At 31.1% G+C, this 20198-nt stretch overlaps 1 protein-coding gene and 1 long non-coding RNA gene across 2 annotated transcripts in view; one reads left to right on the top strand and one right to left on the bottom strand.

Annotated features, from left to right (window-relative positions):
• The window catches only part of LOC130899362 (uncharacterized), a 45976-nt gene extending 28833 nt beyond the window's left edge, over positions 1-17143 (top strand). Inside the window, exon 3 of the long non-coding RNA XR_009060018.1 lies at positions 17100-17143. This is a non-coding gene — a long non-coding RNA (uncharacterized LOC130899362). The remainder of the gene's footprint in view (positions 1-17099) is intronic.
• Positions 4496-6298, bottom strand: LOC130899361 (potassium/sodium hyperpolarization-activated cyclic nucleotide-gated channel 1-like). The gene has a single exon (XM_057809268.1). It carries the CDS (start codon positions 6233-6235, stop codon positions 4559-4561), a length of 1677 nt encoding a protein of 558 aa, XP_057665251.1. The 5' UTR covers positions 6236-6298; the 3' UTR covers positions 4496-4558.
• Positions 17144-20198: the final 3055 nt, after the last annotated feature.

Raw genomic sequence — 20198 nt, 5'->3', positions numbered from 1 at the left:
TTCAATTAACTCGGAAACGGTTTGTACGATTTTTATATATTTTTGTGTAAAAGGGCCGGTATTATAGCGGTATTTACATTGATGACAGATATTTCCTTTTACCGGAGAAATAATGAACTTTGTTATTTCAAATAGATCACCTTATATATGTTTCGCTTCTCGAAATCCTTAAGAAACACTTTTAATCATTTTTTACCTAATGTTCCCTAAACCTAAATGCCACAATTTCCGAGTTAGAACTACATTTGCGTTATCTCCGTCGAAGTTAAAATAATACATTTAGGTGGTTATTATTGCTACAGTAACACATTTGACGTTTCAATAATGGATCGTTTATCTAAAAAAAAAAAACGAATTGATATATTTTAATGATAATAGGTTATGGTGAAAGGCGTAGAAGTCAACAAGAAACGTCTTTGATAATTCTTTTCTTAACCGAAATCGTATAATATCTACTGTTAGTAAATTAGTAAAGTAAATTAGTAAAAGAGTTTAACGAAACTGGTTCTGTAAAATATTTATCCAAATCAGAGCACAGAAAAACTGCATCAGCTGAAAACAAATCTTTAGATGTAGTGTCCTGCTGGAAGACGATCCACACTTGAGTATTAGACAAATATTCAGGAAACTTGATATTTTGCAAACATCCGTAATGAAAATTTTACGTGATAATAAATTCCATCAATACAAAGTCAGAGAGTTGTCAGATGATGATTTTGATAGACGTGAAGAGTTTACAGACCTAATGATGGAAAAATGTTACAATCAAAACGATGCTTTGCGATTAGGCCACTTTTTTTATTAATGTAAACGTAAATCGGCATAATTGTAGATACTGTTCACGTAACAATCCTCGTTGGATGCTTGAATCCTACACCAAAAATACCGAAAAACAGAATGTATGGACTGGAAAAATAGGTGACAAAATAATTGGTCCCTTTTTCATTGAGAATAAATTAAATAGTTCGGCGTATTTAGATTAATTGGAAAATAGTATTATATCTGAGTTGGCTCGGTTATTTTAAAATCAAAGTATGTATTTTCCATTACATATAAAGAAAACTTTTCAGACAATAATAATATTCCAAATGATAATATTTTGCTACAGCAAGATGGTGCCCCATCTCACTATGCGTGCGTGGTGAAGCGATACCTAAATAATGTGAAGGCGTGGTTTTATCGGATAACCTCAGCAATCACCCGACATGAATCCCTTAGACTATTTCTTGTGGGATCACTTAAAAAACATTATTTATAAAACAATACCTGCCAATATTCAGGAATTAAAAGATAGGATTACCGACAGAGATAAGAAGAATTGAGCAGCCAGCCATGTTGCAAAATATCTGTGAAACACTGTCGGTTTAGGTTTGACATGAGGTTAGTTTAGCACGGACAGCTTTAGTATATTATTTACCAACTATTTGTGAACGTAGTTAATTAGCTAACCACCTTTTATACATTAGTTTGATGCGTTTCCAACCCAGTTTAGGATTTTTCCCTTTTTTTAATTCTGCTATTTGATATTGTTTTTTCGGCAAGGCAGAGCACTCACAGGGTAGATGATCGTTTGTATTCCTTCCCTAACAATTTTTGCAATAGTTGTCACCCTCCATTTCTGAAGTTTTGTGTCAACAGTACAATTTATCTCTCCAATGGTCTGGATTGAGTGTTTCGTGAATCTTATTGTTTTCCCTTGCTCCTAGGCCAAATAGGTCTGGATTTCGTGCAATCACCATTTGACCAGATATTGTGAAGTTTGACACTCTTCCACTATATAGTGTCTAGGTACCCAGCAGAGGCTTACTCCAGTGTCACGAATTTTGGATACTTCATTAAAAACAAATCGGCTCCTGTTTCATATTTTTGTACCAAGCCATCTGTGAAGAAAATTCTTTATCTTTTACGATGGATTCCTAATCCTATTTTGTATGTTGTAGGAATGTTTATTTGATGGTCTTTTGTATCAAAAAAAATATTTCCGTGTCGTGTATCAATTTTAGAAATGGTTCTAAAGCCCCTTTAAAATTAATTGAGTTAATGACGCTTATTTGGTATAAGATTTGTAACATTGATTCTATCGGCATCCGTGCTGAAATGATGGATTTTTGGAATGATTGCTACACAAGAAAAATATGAGTCATCAAGATTATTTTACGTCTTTACCGAGGTCTTTAATGAACTTTACTACTTCACTTTCATTATCTTTAAAGGTAACGCGCAATGTTTCAATTTTCAAATATCTTATGAACAACTTGAAGAAATTCACTACTACCAGTAACTGAATCATTTAAGAGATTGTTCAGTAAAATATGGTATGCTTCGAGAGTGTAGAACCTTAGTGCGGTGTTACAATATATTTCTTAAAAATTGAATTTATCCTCCTCTGTTTTTTTGCTCTGCAAATTATATTATCACTCTTTCATCAAAGTTATTTAATTCGAGCATAAATTTTATTCCAATCGATGGCGTGGAAAGGGCTGTTAGCGATGCAAAACACCATTCAGCCTCTAATGTTGTTATGGCAGTTATTACTACAATTTCTCTAATAGTTTCCAAAGAACTGAACATATCCACCTCATTAACAGTCTATGCATATCCCTTCTGGAGTACGTGTGGTGCGACTCAATTTGAGCGAATCTTTAAACTAGAAAAGAGAGCTGTTAGATATTTACTCGGACTCTGACTCTTCCTTCCATATTTATCTTTGAATTCGTTTGCCTAATTCGTAAACACGCTTCTCCAATTTCAGAAAGGACGTTGCACGGCTTTCCACTTAGGAACGCGGAGCACGTTCAGAATTAGTTAAGGGCGGAGTACGACCTTTATCTACCTACTCCATATTCAGAATTAGTTAATGGCTCAATATTGTACGAGGCAAAAAAATGCACAATCTCTTGCCAATTGAAATCAAGTCGATATCATTTTTTCCGCATTCCGCATTTAATTTTTTTGTCTAATCTTTATTTAGATATTTTTATGTTTGTTTTTTAGTTTTACAAGATTTTGTCTACAAATTGTAATAATTTTTTGACAATAAAGCATTTCTCTCTCTCTAATTTTATTCAATCAAAAAATGCATCCATTTCGTGTCAGTATTTTGAGTTTGCGAACGATTTGAGTTGTTTAAGTATCAAAAATGTTTCGGGACAACGTGGATTCACTCGTAAACTACAAATATCGAAGCAAAGTAAAGAAAAGAATGTAATAGGTTAATAGTAAAAATAACGCGAGAATAGTGAATTGAGATCTAAGCAGTAAATCGCAAGTTTCTTCTAACGACACAGAATAAAAATTTATTTCACTTCTTGGTTTTGACAGTAGGTGTCAATTGTTAAGTCCTCCACAAGAGTGCAATAACCTCATTACATCTTTGAACTTTGAACTAATTTGAGGCAATTTGTACCAAAATGAAATCAATCAGGCTCACTAATTTTTATATGAGAAATTTGATTATCTTGTAATTTCAGTATAGTTTTCCTAGATTTGTTTAGATAGTATAATAACTATATAATAATTAACAAAAATCTCATTTCAAAAAATAATGTCTCCACATATTATTTTTGAATTTATTGAATTAAGCGACTTGAGAGCTGGGAACATGGTGTAATAAATATAGATGACGTTGGCTGCTACTGTTTCTAATTTAATTTTCTAGTAAACTTTGAAAGTAGGATGGATCTCCAGCGTTGTATATGGTTTATTATTAATGAAATGAATATCCAAAAGGATGGTCGGAAAAGGAGGTTATGGATCCAAAAAACTTACTCCTACTACCTCTACATATATTGTTAGACGTCGTGAAACAGTTTCTGAAGACTTTGTCTAAAGATGGATAGTTTACAAAATACTCTTTTGTAGATTAACATTAGTCGTTATATGACAATAAATACGAGTATCATTGGAGAAGTTCATTACAACGCTTTTGAGAAATGAAAATGATCATGAAATGTTACTTGCGGACAATTTGGGAGTTGTTGGAATATAACAAAGTTAGTGTTTTCAGTAGAATATTAAGTTAAGGACAAACACCACCAACATGAAGAGTGACTACTATTAGTCAATTCACAGAGAAAATTCAGTTCCTCGAGAGACTTGCAGATAAGGCGTTTTGACTTAAACTTGAAATGAACAAATTGAAAGAATTGCCCGTGTGTTCAAACATTGTACGTATAAGTGTAAGACAAATACCGATGAGGTAGTTTGTATTTTCTTTCTTATCTATACACCAATGGCATGTGATACCTTCAGCATAGAGATGGAATCTTAGAAGAGCAATGAATGACTAGTCGTATGCCTTGTCTCTTTAAAGAACGTGGTAGAGCGAATTGCACGTGACTCCATTCATCTCCGTAAAGACTATGTGGCGAGCAGACTTTTCAACGATTTTATAGCTACACTAAGAATGAGGTCTGGTCACTTTGGTCATTTTATTGATATCAAGAGAAGAAATATACTGTCCATTATATTATATATATATAATGAAAATGTCAAATATGGTTGATTGCATGATTTTATTATCTTCTTATTAACAAATTATCATAATATTGAAAAACTGCTAAATAATTTTACTATAACGATTTTCCAACATATCCATCATATACGCTTCTTCCAATTTCTGAGCAGCTTGCAGCAACTTTTTTGCATATGAATTAATTTTGCCATGTACGATTTTGTTTTTCATTAAAATTTTTTGGAAATTGGCTCTATCCATTTTATATACATTAGAATGTTCAATTGCAATGGCGGACAATGGCCGTATGGCCGATTCTATTAGAAGAGCGAGCTCTCCAAAATATCCCCCATCTTGAATATGACACAGTTCTTGTCCAGAAGGTGTATATAAGGCAACTGTACCACTAGCTATAAAATACATACAATCTCCTTGGTTTCCTGCTTGATAAATGGTATCAGATGCTAGAATAATCTCAGGTATAAGTACTTCTATTACTTCCGTAATATCTTCTACTGAAAGATCATTCAAAATTATAACTTTATCTATGAACTGACTACATGAATGAAATTTCATCTCCTTTTTCAGTTGAGTTGACATCAAGGAAGTTAGTAGCTTTTCTTGATAATATTTCCCATGATATTTGTATTCGTAATATTGTAAAACTTTTTGTTTCAATTCAATGGGAACGTTTTTATTTGTCATGTACGCTTGAACTTGTTCAATTAGCATTTGATATTTCATATACAATGATCGTGATTGTAGAATAGTAGAAGCAATAATTATCCATGATATAATTATGTAGAATTTTCCAAAAATATAGGATACACTGAGAACAATACTCTCTTCGATTTCCATATTTTTGTAGAATTTTCTAGGAAGCATCGTAGCCAGTAAGTAAGCACAGGATCTGAACACGTATTTCATGTAAGTTCCTAACAAAGTTCTTTGTTCTTGTTTTATCACTTTCCAACAAGCTCCGTGTCCAAAATAGACTCGTATGACGCGTATCATTCCTATATTGAACATTGTTACATAATGTATCATAAAAATAGTGATAATAGAATAATAAAAAGCTATGAAGCTTATTTTTGACGTTACACCTAGATATATTAAGACTCGTGATGAGTTATTTAGTATTGTGAAGAATCGAATTGCTTTTGCTAAACAGAATATATTCTGTATTCCCAGTACGTATAAAGGAGGCTGATCCATGAAGCATCTTAGTGTAAATCTTGGTAGAACGTTGAACAGATCGATTAAAAAGAATGGACCAAAAACGTAATTTTTCGCTATGCTCTTCGGTCGAAGCTCAATGAACCTCTTCTCTTTATTTTCGTACCCAGTGAAAAATTGCATTATTATGTCACTCCAACAGAGTACGTCGACTATTGTTGAAATTATTGCATAACAACGAAAATTAAAGTCACGATCTTGGTACTTGAAACCTTCAGGAGCTAGACAGGATCCTGAACGACCATCTCTAATACCAACATCTAGGGGTTTAATTATTACCACCATCGCATAGAGGATTATAAGCCAAAATTCGTACAATTGCCTGAAGGAACTTAACGGGTGGATAACAAATGGATATTTAGTTAATTGTCTATACTTTTCCTTCTTAATTTGATTCTCGCTCTTGAAATAGATAATAGAAAATGGATGATTATGCGATACTAATGTGAAATTCAGAATGATTCTTAGTAATTTGAACCTGTGAATTTTTTCAAATGATAATGTCGATTGGGTTGACTTAAGAGATAATTGACATACGTGAGGCATTTTCCAAGTTCAACGATAATATATTTCAGCGAACTATTCTTAGCACAAGTATTTGACAACTAATGTTAAGATTTATATACGATATGTCATTGTTGACAATGACAAGTGACATGACAATGGTTTTTTAGGATGGTTCTACGATAAGTGGCTTGTCGTATGTCGTGTTTATGCGCTTTCACTAAGAGATTTTTTCCGAAACGAACACTCGTGAAATATAGATATATGTGAATTAATTATTACTTTAGTGCGCGGAAAGGGGTGTCCCTATGAAGCATTTTCATGCGAAAAATTGATATCCGATAATGGGATTGAACTTTCAGGTTAGTTTTGTCCAAATCATTTGTGTATTTACATAAGAAATAGTAAGATGTATAAGATGTACTGCCTTCACACTTAGGTTATAGCATGCGCTAATCGATGCGGTATTTTAGAGCTGTCTTCGCTCTATTCGTCGGTCGCAGCGAAAGATTACCAATATACGCTGCTGACAAGTAACTTAGCTTCAAGGATTACTTCGAATAATGAGTGAAATATATAATGAATAATTTTGAGACATTTTCTGAATTTTATAGTAACTTAAAAGATTGTTTCTACCGCAACATAATATATAGTTGAAATCATCGAAAAATATCGCCAGCTACACTAAATTGTTAATTTCTATTGGCTAATTTTATCACGAATTATATAATCGTTACAGTTCTTTGATTAAGGAGAAAACACATAGAAGAATCAAAAAAGGAGCAGGACAAAAGTAAAAATAGCTTTGCAAGACACTAACATCAATTGAAAGACTGAAACAAGAGATAAGCCAGAGTAAGAAGATTTTCTAGCCAAAAAATAAATACAGAAATATATAAAGGAGAAGAATAAAACGTGCTAGTACAAAATAAGGAATAACTCGAACGCACGAACTCACAAAAACAAGAAAGAAAGAAAGATCGAAAAGGAGCTGGACAGAAGAAATTAGAATGGCAGGAGAAAACGAGAAATAAGATGTCAGAGAAGAATGGAAACTGCTGTAGAAAAACGAGTAGAGTACAAGTACAAAAATAACATTACAATAAATGAAAGATCCAGCTTTACAGAATGTTCAAGATTATATCAACAATAATATCAATCGAATGTGTTTATGTGAATAAATGTCCGACAAACAGAGAGGGTTTTATTCTAACGTGTTTACTATTTATTTCTGTTTGCCCATTGTTAATTTATTTTAACTATTTTCAAAGTATTAATCTCTAATAATGATGGAAAACGGCTAAATAGTGGACTAAAAAGGTATATGTACTTAATTATAATTGTAAGTTTTTCATATCCCTTAAGGGATAAAGTCGAAACTATGAAGTAGAATAAAATCAGAGTTCAACGACCAACAAATCAACAAAATAAAATTGAAGAATGTACATAACTCTATCCCCTTTTCACCTCTTGGGTTTGAAATTATGGAACATCCTAATATAACTAACTGTGCATTATTTTTCAATTTTTAGTCTCAATACATAAGTTTAAGATTATACTTGAGGACTTTCTTACAAATTTTCTTACTCTATTCAAGACCTTCAAATTTCTCCAAATATTATGATTGTAGTTTCAATAGCTTACACTATACGATTAGACAGTCAGGACATGTTCTTTCATATATTTAGATCATTAATATTCTATTATCTATGTAAGAGAAGCAACGTGGTAATAAATTGGAGAAGATGAAGATTTTGCACAAAAAGCAGAGTTGAAATAACCAGAATAAATTGGAGAGGGAATCAGCTATTGAGTATATAGTGGACTCCAGCTCAGTCATCAGCTTGTCTAACATCGACATGCTCCTAATATTCCATAAATATCAAAGTCGGTCTTGTCCGAATATAGTGATTGACACAGAAATACCAGACATCATATTTTGTGGTATTGGTAAAGTATCTACTTCAAAGGATCAATGAATTTGAATAATTCAAGTATACAATGATTTTATAGAACAATTTGTAAATTACTCTAGACTGTGATCGTTTTAATGGAAGTCTACTTAATATAAGCAGGCAGAAGCAAAGTGTAATAAGAAACAAACTTCTAGTTGAATTCTTCGGATCTATTGACCGTACTTAAATTTAAATTTTTTGATTCGGTTTCGGAAACCGATTTAACTTCTTTCTTTTCTAAAATGAATTTGTAAATTTTAGACAATCTATTCTACTATTCCATTTTACAAAAATTACATTGCACAATACTATGTTTTTACCTTCAATATTTTGAATCAAATTTTAGATAAAATTCTTTTCTTACTCATCACCGTAGAATTTTATCTAGTCTAATGCTCACAAAAACTGGAAAATTATTTGGTTTAATTTTCCAATTATTTTTTCAGTATATAAGAATCGTAAGATCAAAACACTAACAGAGATTGGTTTTAGAGCAATTAACTGAATTTTTAAGGAATTAGTTAATTAAGATTCAGACTAAAATGTGACAAGCGCAGCTTATATTTGTGACTATTAACTTTTTCTGATATGAAAGAAGTACTTTCTGTTCAAGAAAATTCTTATATCTCCACCAAGCAGATGTTCAATTCACTACATAAAATACATATAAATATTATCCAAGAATTGGAAGATGATCCTGATAGAAGAATACAGTTTTGTGAACAAATTGTAGATCAACTAGGTATGAATAACATTGATATAGATAACAATTTCTGATCAATATACGTTTATGTTCAATTTTGAGGTTATTCAAACTCTATACTGATTAGATGAGAATCTATATTTTATGAGATGAGGCCGTATTCAACACACCGATATTAAAAACTTTTACAAGAATAATTCTACCGCAACTGTTTACTTAACCTCGTACACTCTAACGTTTCGAAAAGAAATGTACGTGTATATCCCGATGCGAGAATGATAGATATATGAGAGGGCACTATTCAAAGAGAGAAATGTTTTATCATCAAAAAGTCTATAGCAAAAATTAAACCAGTATGCAGCATGCCCGGAATTAAATATTATTACTAGAATAGAAATCGTTTATAGCCTAATTGGCAAGTGATTGTGCATTTTTTTGCATTGTAAAATATTGAGCCCTCAACTAATTCTGAACGTGGGTTCCTAAGTGGATAGCCGTGCAACGACCTTTCTGACTTACAAATTAGGTAAACGGATCCAAAAATGAATAAGGAAGGAATACTCAGGACACCAAGCTCCTCAAATCTCTAAATTGATGAACTAAAAGCAGAAAATAGGAATGAATGTGAACTAATTTCGCCTAAACTAATTGGAATCTACAAAACCAAGTTTCTATTACTTGTTATCATCTTGTATTTGGTCGAGAAAACAAAATTGATATTTTTTAGCACACACCCTATAAAAATAAATTTAAAAATGATCATTCAACAATATCAAATCTCGGAATCTTGGCAAATAGGGAAAATTTCTTCCAAGTGATATACGAGTACGTACAAAATATTAAATTCAGACTACTATTAACCTAATTGAAACTAATGAAATTTTATAATAAAACCAACTGGAATACAATATAAATAAGTTTTATTAGCGTTAAACCCAACATACATCTAGAAAGTAAACCTATAAAAGCTCTGCTTGCCTGTTAGACGTTTTATTAACATTCATAAATAAGAGCTCGATGTGAAAGGGTTGTTTGTGTAACATCTAAAATAACAAAAGGCTAGATATATATTTAGCCAAAGAGGAAAGATCTATTTAATGAAAAATTTACGAACATTCCTATGGAGAATATTCGGCTATAAACAAGACTTACAGAAGAACAATAGATTAATTACATCGTCCAATGAATAATCCAATATTATTCAAGTATGTAGGCGCAGGAAGAACATGGTTGTTACCCATTAAATTTACATATATGAATGAGAGGGTCGTTAATGATCATTACACGGTGTCCCAATGAATAGTACCCACCTTAAACAACTGCGGAGGTAATAATTTTCTACAAAGTGTTTAAATACATCGACATATTTAATTTATATTAAATATATCACTTTTCTCCTTACATAGTCGCACCCTTAAGAAATTTATATTATAAGAGAGGGTCTAGTAACACAAGATATTTAAAGTCGGCCGAAAATTTTTATTAAATTTATACATACATGTATCCCAATAGCTGTCTCAATCATTTTAGATTTGAAAAAAAATTAATACGGGGAAAAGAATTTTAATTATGTATTTTTCAAAATGACCCTTAACCCTCTTCTTAATATTGAGATAGTGTTGCGAATACTTTTGATCTTAAACGACCTCAGAAATCTAGAGGATTTGAATCGGGTGATCGAGCTAGCTACTCCATAAAGTCGGTACAAAAAATAGGATATCTCATTTGGTCTATGTGATTATTTAATATTATTTCCATATTTGTACAGTTATACAAATTTTTCTATAGCACAACTTATATGAGGACGGGTAAGCAGATAATCTATGAAGAAATCAAAAACTCCACACCATTAAATTTCCCGGGGAGAATAATATACCGGCACACTTCCTGAAATGGGGAGACGACTACCTACTAACAAATATCACACAATACAATAAATATGGAATCAAGAGGGTACCAAGCGAATGAAATAGAGCACTCATCTCTCATATACATAAAACAGGTGACCTAATTATCTGATTATCTGTGGGAAAGAGCATTTCACTATTGGATGTTTGAGAAAAAAGATTGGCATTTGGATATTATTGGAGAGTATCAAGCAGGGTTCAGGCAAAACAGACGACTAAAAATAACCAAAAGTATACTTTAAGGCAACTACCAAGTGTTATTTAAGCTGATGACCAGTTAGTATACGGACCACTCCAAATAATTGCGAAATAATCAATTGTTTCTAATTATTTATTAATTTAGTGAAATGGGTTAGTGTGTATACGGAACATATATTAAAAGAGCGCGGAAAGATGTTGTATAAATAGTGTTCTTGAGTAGAACCTAACCTAACATAACCTTACCTAACCTAACTTAAAAACAATGACCTTCCATATATTGTAATTACCTCCCTCTAACACCCACCACAACCCCAAATCGATAGGGGGGATGATTTTTAGATAATTACCGAAATTATTTAAAAAATGTTCATGTCAAATTATAGAATAGTGTAGAGCTTGATTTTGATGTTTAATAAATTTAAATCTACCTTAAGACGAATAACTATAAAAAAACTATATGTATTAAATTTGGATTATAAGTCGGTACTCAATTGAAAAATAAATTAGTAAAATATATAATAATATCATAATAATCTAAATTTGTCTGTAATTTGAAAAACATTCGAACCAAAAATTTGTTCTTTTCTCGAACGATCCGAAATGTCAATTTGTGCTAACAAATCACTACTTATCTTCATCAATGTTTGATCCAAATCTCAATCAACATCTGTGAGTTTAATACCATGTGCATGACCCATATTTTCTTTTGATGTCTTTGTTCAACTATTTCATTTAACGGACCCCTTTTTTTATGAATGGCATACGCGAATCAAAGCGAAAGCACCCAAAGGGCTGGCTTATTCACAGTCACATAATATAAGAAGGAAAAGAAAAAGAGTGGTAGTATTAAATGTGAACATAAAGCTAAATGGCTTTTAAAGAGAATATTTTTCAAGATGTAATTCGAACACATGAGATATTGTTGCTTGTGAGATTTTAGTATGGTCTCCTGGATGGAAATGGAAGAGGCGTCAATAATTTAGACAAATATTGCAGTAAATATGTCAGTCACTTTCCTAAAGGCCGCTTGACATTATGCAAGACAATGTGTGAAAAATTGTAAGCAAGATAAATTCAACGGACGAATATTGCACATTACTTGAGATTATGCAAGTCCTTTGCCATCACGTCATGATTACCATTAATCGAAATTCCATAAGAAAAAATAAACAATTTCCTTATCTCAAATTTTATTCAATATTTTGTGATCGGCTTAAAAATGAAAACAACCAATCTAAGTAAAATGTATAAGAAAAAGTGCATCACTCGCAATAATTATATCTTCTGCTGTCTTATTTTTTCAGTCTCAATGCCATAAATAGCACCTAGGCGATGGTAGATGGATAGGCTCTGGAATTAGATGAGGAAACACACAGAAATTATTCGAGAATGGATGAAGAACCATTTGAAAAACTCAAAATGAAAATGAAACATAAGCTAACTAAGAAAACATTGTCGGGACACGTAATATCAGCAGATTAGAAACTCAAACAATTAGCTGAATATCATCTGTGCATGTTTTTGATAAAGAAATGCGTCTTTCATTGCATTGCACGTTGTCTTGCATCATGTCAAGCGGCCTTAATATCTCTTTATGTAGCATTTTGTTTTTATAATTATCTGCTTCAAAACTTAATAAGATGAGTTTCAATATTCTATCCGAGAGTTTTGATATAATTTATGTCTAGATAAAGCAAAGGGACATGTTAATTGGGTAAAAGGATACTGAAAAAATGTTTCTATATGATAATATGATGAATTGTTCATTTTTTGTAAAGTTGAATAATTTAACTAAATTGGATACAACCGAAAGCCAACTTTGATACAGCTAAAGTAATTATTAACAATACAATTGGTTATACCTACCGTTAAGGGATATTATACAAGGTGTTCCGGAACTCGATGCACGAAATTCGGGAGTGAGTAGATAACGACCGCTCGTTTTTAGGCGTTTAAAGTTGCAAAATCGGAACCTATATTTAAGTATATTTTATATATTATACATTCGAACATTATGAATTTTTCATGTACTAGTTTTTGTTTACGTATGTCCATGTAGTATGTTTGACGGAATAAATAATTTTACACTACTATCTGAAGGCCAACGACGGCTCATGCCCAATGGTTAACTGTTACAGGGATAGCTTGTACAATCTAAACATAGCAGATAAGTAGATTTTCAGGAGCGGATGTAATTTGGGCGCTAAAGGATTAATGTACTTTTTACAACATGTAAACTAGGCGCCAAGACCGAAGGGTCATTTTAATCCTATGTGTATTTTGGGCGCTAATCGACTGAAGTATATGATTTATGAAATACAGTTATTTATTAAATCACCGACATTTATAATAAGATATATTTTTGTATTTTTAGATTTTCCTATAAGAGAAATGACCTATTATCACTTAAGGTCTGAAAAAATTTACCGTTAGAGGGGGCTACTTTGCACTTTATTTCAAATGAAAAATCTGCCCTTAATAAAGTTTCCTCACAACATTTTTGTAACACTCTACAGAATAAAGTGAATTTTATATTTCTTTATATTTTTATTTAGTACTTAAGTACATATTACATATAAAATAAGAGATTTACATAACCTAACCTAACCTAACCTAACCTACTTAAAAATCTATCAACTTTCCCTCTATTGGGTTATTTTATGACTCGACCTACCTGCACTTCTTAGCGCCGAAAATACATGTGGGATTATCTACCCTTCTTGGTCAGACAGGTAAAGAAGGATGGTTAGCTCCCAAATTACACCCGCCGATTTTCAGATCGGTGTATGTACCAAGGAAAGTGTTCGCCATAAATAGACATTCTGAAGAAAATTATCATAAATTGTAATTATTTATTGAAAATATTTATAGGAGGTACCAAAACACAATCAAACATTTCTAATTGAACTGCGTGCTGTCGAACATCGTGTTATTTACATAAGGAAAAAATTGAAATGAACAAAAATTTACTACATTGTATATAGTAGAAGCAGATGTTTTCCTTGTTTAATTATAGTAGTCATTTTTTACAACGTTGACTATTTGTATAGGTGATAAGTCCATTATTTCAAAGCAAATATAATAAATATTTCCTTTAATTTATTATCATGAATCTATAGCTTCTGTCGAATTATTGAACAGAAACTACTTAACCTTAAAAAATATGAGCATGGAAAATGTGAAGCCAAATTTTATTTGCTATGCAAACTATGTGATTGTTGTGGGAATTGGCAATAAAATATATGGTCAAATAGGCTGTAGAAATATGTATATTGTATAAAAATATTATTCATTACGACTCAATGGAAACTAATTTTAAATTTCAATTTGAAAAGAAAATGCAATCTATAAAATGAAACATATTTTCAGTGCCCTATGATAAATACATAGTTATTCGAAAGCTTGGAATATATTTCAAAATTTATCTATTGATGCTTCATGGAGAGAAAAAACTTTCCAGAATAACTATTAAAAATATATTTGTATGGATGTAAGCTGGCTGTACATAATTTCCAAAGAAATGTATTAAAAAACGATACTTTTTAGTATGTGCATTAGTAATTTCGGCCAGATAGCAGGTAAATTCGGCCAGAAAAATATGGGATGTAAACTCGGTCAGATTCTAGACCGCTAAAAACTGAATTGAATATTAAGGAGATATTTCAATTGAGTGAAGAAAATTGAAGTATACAATTTTCAGATAGGTAGGTATATGTAACTTAGAAAAATGTACAAATTCATAAAAAATGCAATAAAATTAGAAAAGTTCAAAAATAATGGAAGAAAAAACTAAACATTGTGAAATAAGTACATAATAAATGATATAAACCTAACCTAAACTAACTTAACCCAACCGGTGACCCTTTTTGGTCGAATTTACCAATGAATTTAAAATGACCTTTCTGGAATCCTAAGACAGGTAATTAATTCAGTCGAATTCACGTCCTTCCTTGACTGCATAAGTTTATATTTCTAAATTTTTATATTACTTTTGAAAGGATCCATAACTTTGCAATAACTAAATTGACTTGCAGATAAGCTTATTAACAATTCAGTGATGATTCCTATTTCATGTTCCTAGAATTTTCCAAGAATCGTTTCATAAAGAATATTGATTGACATGATCTGCTGTGTATTGTCCAAACAACTCAATTACGATTGTCAAATTTGTTTCTATTCTTAGAAGTAAAAATCCATTTGGACAAGGAGCCTCCGCTATAATAAAAGAAATTTTCAAGTTTATTATGTTCTTTTGGTATAAGACTTTTCAAATGCTAAGATAATGTATTACGTTTAAACATAATGATTTTTGAGGTATTTTTTTATTGGCGATATACGCGAAAGTTATGCCGATTTTATATCAACTAGACGACCACCAGAAAGTGGAGAATCATTATAGGCAACTTCAGAACTAGCACATTATTCACTCCAACATAAATACGTCAGTCTGTGTTGTACTACCGCCATGCAAGCTTGCCATCGTTATTGTATTGTGAATTTTTATTTCGAAACTTTTTGACGTTTACGGAGATCCATTAAAAACAAACATCTGTCGTACAGCTCTGATTGAAAACGTGGTTGGGAGGATAATGCTTTCCAAACCGACGAATATCTTCAAAACAACGTAAACGTCTATCTGAATACAGTAGCTGCTAATGGGAGTGCATTGGAAAACTTGATCACAGATATGAAAAATATTTCTATCTATTTTGCAATTATGTTGCATTTTTGCAATTGATTGATTATGGGGATCTTGAGTCTTCAAAACTTTTTGTCTTTCATTATTAACCCTCCGGAGGTTAGAAGAAAATCAAACAATTCCAAAAATATTGCTTAATGTCAGGTTTATTCGAGAATCTATGAGATAAAAAAAAATGAAAGATATTAAATTACTTTTTTTTTGTATTAAATTATTTGATCTCAAAATTGTTGCAGTCGTTAATAAGAAGAAAAATTGACTATTGTGATTCGCGTAGTATCCAAGTTGAACCAAGTGAATGAAACTGACTTAATTCTATTTTAAAATGACAAAACTCTTGCAGATACAGTTCAAAGTACATATTTCATCAATTCCTCTCATATTTCATGGACCCTGTAGCTGTACTTCGTTTATAACTGTTTAAAAGTAGACGAAGCCTAACCGGTAAAACATGTTAAAATATTGAAATTATATTGATAATCATAGATTTAATAATTATTTTGAAAAAAACACCACATAAAAATTAATTTCAAAACTTGTTTTCTTTCAATATGATCGTTGAACAAATTGAATTACATAGTGAGAAAATTTAATGATGATTTTGTCTTATTGAAAAGTATGATTATGGTCCTAGTACAAACAGAATTATTGTACAAGAAATTAATCTCATATCCAAACTGAAATATCATGTGATAAATGTACTTTAAGGCGCATCCTAAATAAAAATTATGATTTCCCCTTTGTTTCATTTTCGTAGTTAAAAGAAAATGAATTAAATTTACATAGAATAGAAGCGCATAGGGGAGCCCAAAATATGGAAATTTGGGGCAAAATTATGAAAAAATTAATATCTTTGTAACCCTTTAACTCAAAAATACCTCTGTACACTGTAGGAGAGGGTCAAGAGTATTAAATAATAGTAAGTAGAAGGCGATTGAAACATTCTGAGGGGTTAATTAGGGGTAACCTAGCCATAAAATTTCACAAAAGTTCTTTTTCTGTCAGTTGATTTGAAAACTTGAATTTTTATACAATAGATAATTCAATTCTTAGACTTTTTCTACTCTTCCAATTTTCCAAATACATGTTTCTAAAAATGTTACAAAAAAATCCGTATACATCAAATTTGGCAATTTGTAATTCAATTCGTCTAGTAATTAAATTGTAATAATTTTTATTTTAAGTGAGTGGAAAATTCTCAATAGGCTAACAAGTGAATATGTTATTGGCGTTGGATTGTTGTTAAGGAAACTGTAGAAGAATAAGGGATCTCTCTTATTCATCTGCTCTGTGAGGATTCTTATGAGGAGTACCCTGTGTATTGAGTGTCAAATGTAAAATGCTTAATATGAAGCCTCAATATTATGTATTTAAGCAATGTTTATTTTAATTATTAATTGTGGTTTAATTGAGCTTCTGAAGTAAAATAAAAGGTTTTAAGTGTTTCAGAATCAGATCAAAGTTGTGTAATTGCGGATTTACTCATGAACAAACAATGAAGCCAACTCAAGAAGAGAATGTAATAATATATAATGGATTAATTTTTTTGTCAATAATGAAATAATAAAAGCTATATAAATATTGTTTTTTTATAATTATATAATACGTCTCATTTGGACTAATTCTCCAATAATAGCGTAGTAAATAGATTGAAAGCTCTTTTAGTATGGTAGGCAACATTGTCTTTATAATGGAAATCGATAAGAAAAGAATTTAAATACGCAAAAACCAATTTCCAAGAACTCACATTTTTCCACCCGAAGCAAAAACTGCCACATATTCTTAAAAATACATTTATATTTTGTGAGGGTAGTGGGATCATAATAAAAAAGTTAATAGAAAATCCCGATGACTTATCAATATCTTTCCAGTTGAACGGATCCTTTTCCACATCGTAATAAAATTATCCTGAAACTTATGGCTACTATTGTTGCAGGAACTGAAACGGAATAGCCTATTTGTGGCAGAATCTGGAAGACGTGATTTGAATCACAATTTTATTTTACCTCTCGGTAGCAAAAACTTGATACAGCTGAAAGAACCAGGAAAAGAAATAGATGTATTATTAGAAAGTGAAACACTTTCTACACAAAGAAAAATGAATTATTCAATGAATTCGTTTTAATGAAAACCAAACCAGATACGTTTCCATTAATCTGCTAAATGTTCTTATTACTTGTTATCACTAATTTTTTTATAATTCTACTTGTTAATATTTTATGTTATATCTTCTTTAAGATAAAGATAAACAAAAGTTCACATTTAGCTGTGAACTTTATGCAACACCCAAAATACAACTGTAAACAAATTAAATTAAATATCGTATTCAAATACTGCGTGTATATAGAAAGCAGTTGTATAACTCTTACTAATTAACGCAGACTCACAAAATTGTTCAAGAAACTCATTACATAACATTTGTAGGCAAATCACAAAACATGGAAAAGATACGTGGGTGGTCTGATAAGTAGTAGCTTATAAAAGAAAAATGGAAATTTTGGAAGAGATTTTACAATTTCTTCCACTATTTGAAGAAAGTACGGTCCACAAAGTGAGTCTACGGGGCAGCTATGACCTCATTCTAATCAAATGTATGTCCAGCGAATGACTTTCTCAAATCTTGAAGCAGAAGTCGAGCAATTTCATCGTAGCGAGAGCTGAGGTGTAAGCCGGTACTATATGATGGTGGAAAACAATTTTTATGTTTCTAAATAAAACTGTTTTTATTTGGAACTGGCTCAAGTATTGGGACCGTTTTGCCTTTCTGGAGGTAGTCGATGAAGATCACATGAGTCCCAAAAAAATGGACATCATATTTTCAGCAGATAGGACACTTCCACTGTTTCCACTGTTCCTTGGTATCTGATGTGTACCAGTAAATCCATGATTCCTCAACTGTCACGAAACGATATAGAAAATTCTTCAAATTCCCCTTAATCAGCATCAATTTCTGAAGTGGTTTCTAATGTCGTTTATATTAATAAATTATACGCAGGATATGACCGACGGGATTATGGATTTTTATTACCTTATCATCTGTGGTAGCCGATTTTGGGACAAAAACCTACGTACGATCACGTTTAATGTGGTTCAACCAATTTCTTCTGGTCGCGATGTAAAAATATTTAAGATTCTTATCCTTATTCTTTAGTGAAATGTGACAATTTATTTTTAAATATTGGAATATTTTCAATGGCTGGATATTTCAATGAAGAAAACATTTTGTGACAACTCCTGTTTAGCAATCTGAGAAAGTTTATAGTGGATATAAGTATATTTGATAGTTATAGGTTTCTATCGCACTTTCCCAGACCTTAATTTCATATTGAAGATAATTTAAAGTACGGAGTGCAAAGATGTTTACTAGTCGGGTATTTAATTGTAATGTAGATTCTTTTTTCTAGATATTAGGTGTTTTGAAGGTCGAATGGAAACCATAGCAAATAAATTTGGTTAAAAAAATGCAGTCGTTGCTTCTTGAGCTCACCATCAAAACGTGTCAGCAAATTAGTATAATAATATTATTCAACGAACGTTCAGCATCATAATTTTACAAATGATAGGAAGGAGCACTTTTAAAATAATATTCAGGTAACCTTTCTCCGAATTCTTTAATTGTTTTTTCACAAAAGAAATATAATTTTATTAATACTTGATATGCTTTTGTCTCCATGTTTACCCAATAACGGAAACAACTTTTTCTTCAAGCGTATAATATCTACATTATTTTCGGCAACACAGATCGTTGAAATAACCTATTCTTTAACTAGTAAAATAATGAACGCTCATTATTGTACTAGTAAAAGAATATTATTGTACCAGAAACGATAGCAACGTTTTATTATGGGCGTTGTAACCAAGAAGGCAGGAACTGTCTTGGCAGTGGAAGAATTTGGGTTCAATGATAACCTTCTATTCCTAGTAACAAAATGTACTATTAGCATGACTATTGAGATATCTCTAGTATACTTTCTTTCTAGTAAAAATACAAATTTTAACGAATATAAAAATATTTTGATAAAGACTGAAGACGAAACGTCAATTTTTTATCAATCTCTTAACAAATATTTGAAAAATCTAAGTTTAAAACAGAAAAGACCTAAAATCAAGAACATTTATAAGCATTTATGTATATATTTATATAAGCGTTTCGTACTGGAATTGTAGCAAAATTAAACACCACAGTGTACTAACTATAATATATTTCCGGCTTTTGAATATTTATGTATTCATCGTCTGGGAATGAAATTGTGGTCGAGTACAATATAAAAATATGTATAGAAGAATAAAAAACAAGACAAGAAAATTTTTAGAGCATTTTTTACAAAAATATTATAGCTGTAAATGTGTTAAAACGGAAGAAAACTATTAGAAAACAATATGAAAATATTACTTTAAGTTGACAACTTGCAATATTATATTGATTACCTTTAATTCTTGTATAGCTGTAGATGTGCCGAAACGAAAGAAATTTTGGGCATTACTGGAAAAAACTAATTAGATTAACCAAAATGTTATTTTTTCCATATAAATTTTTGCT

The sequence above is a fragment of the Diorhabda carinulata genome, chromosome 11, assembly GCF_026250575.1.
Source record: "Diorhabda carinulata isolate Delta chromosome 11, icDioCari1.1, whole genome shotgun sequence".
NCBI classification, from domain to species: domain Eukaryota; kingdom Metazoa; phylum Arthropoda; class Insecta; order Coleoptera; family Chrysomelidae; genus Diorhabda; species Diorhabda carinulata.
This window is presented reverse-complemented; position numbering and strand designations above follow the sequence as displayed.